Source organism: Pyxicephalus adspersus, chromosome 1, assembly GCF_032062135.1.
Source record: "Pyxicephalus adspersus chromosome 1, UCB_Pads_2.0, whole genome shotgun sequence".
NCBI lineage: Eukaryota > Metazoa > Chordata > Amphibia > Anura > Pyxicephalidae > Pyxicephalus > Pyxicephalus adspersus.
Window position 1 is genome coordinate 75,243,927 of NC_092858.1, and position 1,705 is coordinate 75,245,631.

The 1,705-nt window shown below is 34.8% G+C and overlaps 1 protein-coding gene across 1 annotated transcript in view; it reads right to left on the minus strand.

The window, feature by feature from the left end:
* The window catches only part of TRAPPC2 (trafficking protein particle complex subunit 2), a gene marked incomplete at both ends in the record, with an annotated part of 6,000 nt that extends 5,845 nt beyond the window's left edge, over nucleotides 1–155 (minus strand). Inside the window, 1 exon segment of the mRNA XM_072414510.1 lies at nucleotides 7–155. Coding sequence (XP_072270611.1) covers nucleotides 7–155 — 149 coding nt within the window.
* Between the last annotated feature and the right edge of the window lie 1,550 nt (nucleotides 156–1,705).

Here is a 1,705-nt window from a genome sequence, read left to right on the forward strand (position 1 = left end):
GAAAGGATATGTCCAGCTGTTACAAAAGCAGAAACAAACCATTCATTAAACTTGTCAACCGTCTTCAGGTACATGTTGTTCGATAACCACATGTTCTCATCTACAAGGTCCAGTGCTGCATGAGCGATGAACTGGTTTAGGTGACGATGATCATCCTTAACGTGAACATAAAAAAAAATCACAATAAAAGATTAATATCTTACTGGTCTTGTATCTAGGAAGGCTCAATTTCATAGCCATGGTACAGAATGGACTACAACAAAATTTCACTTTTCAGAAATATTAAAAAAACGAACAAATTTTGGTTTGGCTTTACATTTTTATAATCCTTCTTTTTAATTGTTCTGTGTAGATTGGATCACTGTACTGAACTACAAATGACTAATTACATAAGCCTCCACAAAAACACAGGTATTTAAATGCCTGAAATGTACAAAGAAGTCATAGAAAGCCCAGGAACAGGTACCACTGATAAATAGGAGTGCCAGGAAGGACAAAAGTCACCAGTAAATAGCTGTATTAGTCCACTTTTTATTTTTAATTGATAGCTCTTACAGTAGATAGACTAAAGTTTGAAATTTGCATTTGTCATAAACTGACATCAGTCACAGCACTTTCTTCAAACCAGTACATCCATATACATGTAGTCCCCGGGATAAATAAGAGATAGGGACTGCAGGTTTGTCTCGGTCATTAAAGAGTTACAAGAGGCTGCAGAAAGTGCTCACCCCTCGTAAGATCACCAACAACCTCAGCCGTGTTTAGCAAAAGATTTCTTCTGTTACCCACATCAAATAGAACAAACAGGTTGGAGTGCAGATGGGCTTTAATTGCCAAGAGTATATACTATACATTATGGCAATCTAAGGGTTAAAACTAGCTTACAGCTGTAATGGCAGTCGGGATCATGTATGACGATGTAATCACTGGCTCTGCTGTATATTAGAAATATTATTTGGACTTTTATATTGAATGTAAAGCCAGGCAATCACCTCTACACATAAAAAAGGAGCTTTCTTCATTTTTTTCTAATCTTTCATACAAGCAGTATCCTCAGTACCACTTAACTCTTAAATAGTTCAATGCTGTCATATTGAGACTTCTGATCTATTTGAGCGTATGGTAGTGGAGACATCAGGAATCCAATAGTACATATTGCTTAAACTTTATTATCATGTAGGGAGCTTCTTACCTGGTTGTGACGATAAAATTAAGTTATAAAACGTGTAAAAATATAAATAAATATATTACAAAGGAAATTACACAGCCCCTCCCCCACACCGCACATGAATACACTTTAGACTTACACTGAATTAGTAAATGTTAATTATACAACAAAAATACGATATCCACAAGCATACCCCAAGGGGCAGCAATAAATCAAGGGCCTTCAATCTGGTTAATTATTCTTATGGACAAGTTTGGGTACCATGGGTTTTTCACCAAGCTGCAGGCACACACACAATTTTAAGGCTTTGAATATTTGCTATTTATTTAGACAGTATATCTTATTATTTTTTGTATATTCAGCAGAACATTTGAAAATTATATCACACTTGCATGGACAACCATGATTTTTAGTAAATTTATAAATAAAGTTAGTTTGATAAACATTTGTGCGGCATAAAAAATTGCAACTGACATTCACTCAACAGGTTTTCTGATTTCAGAAAATATAAAGATATTTCAGCATGTTTGGAGAAAA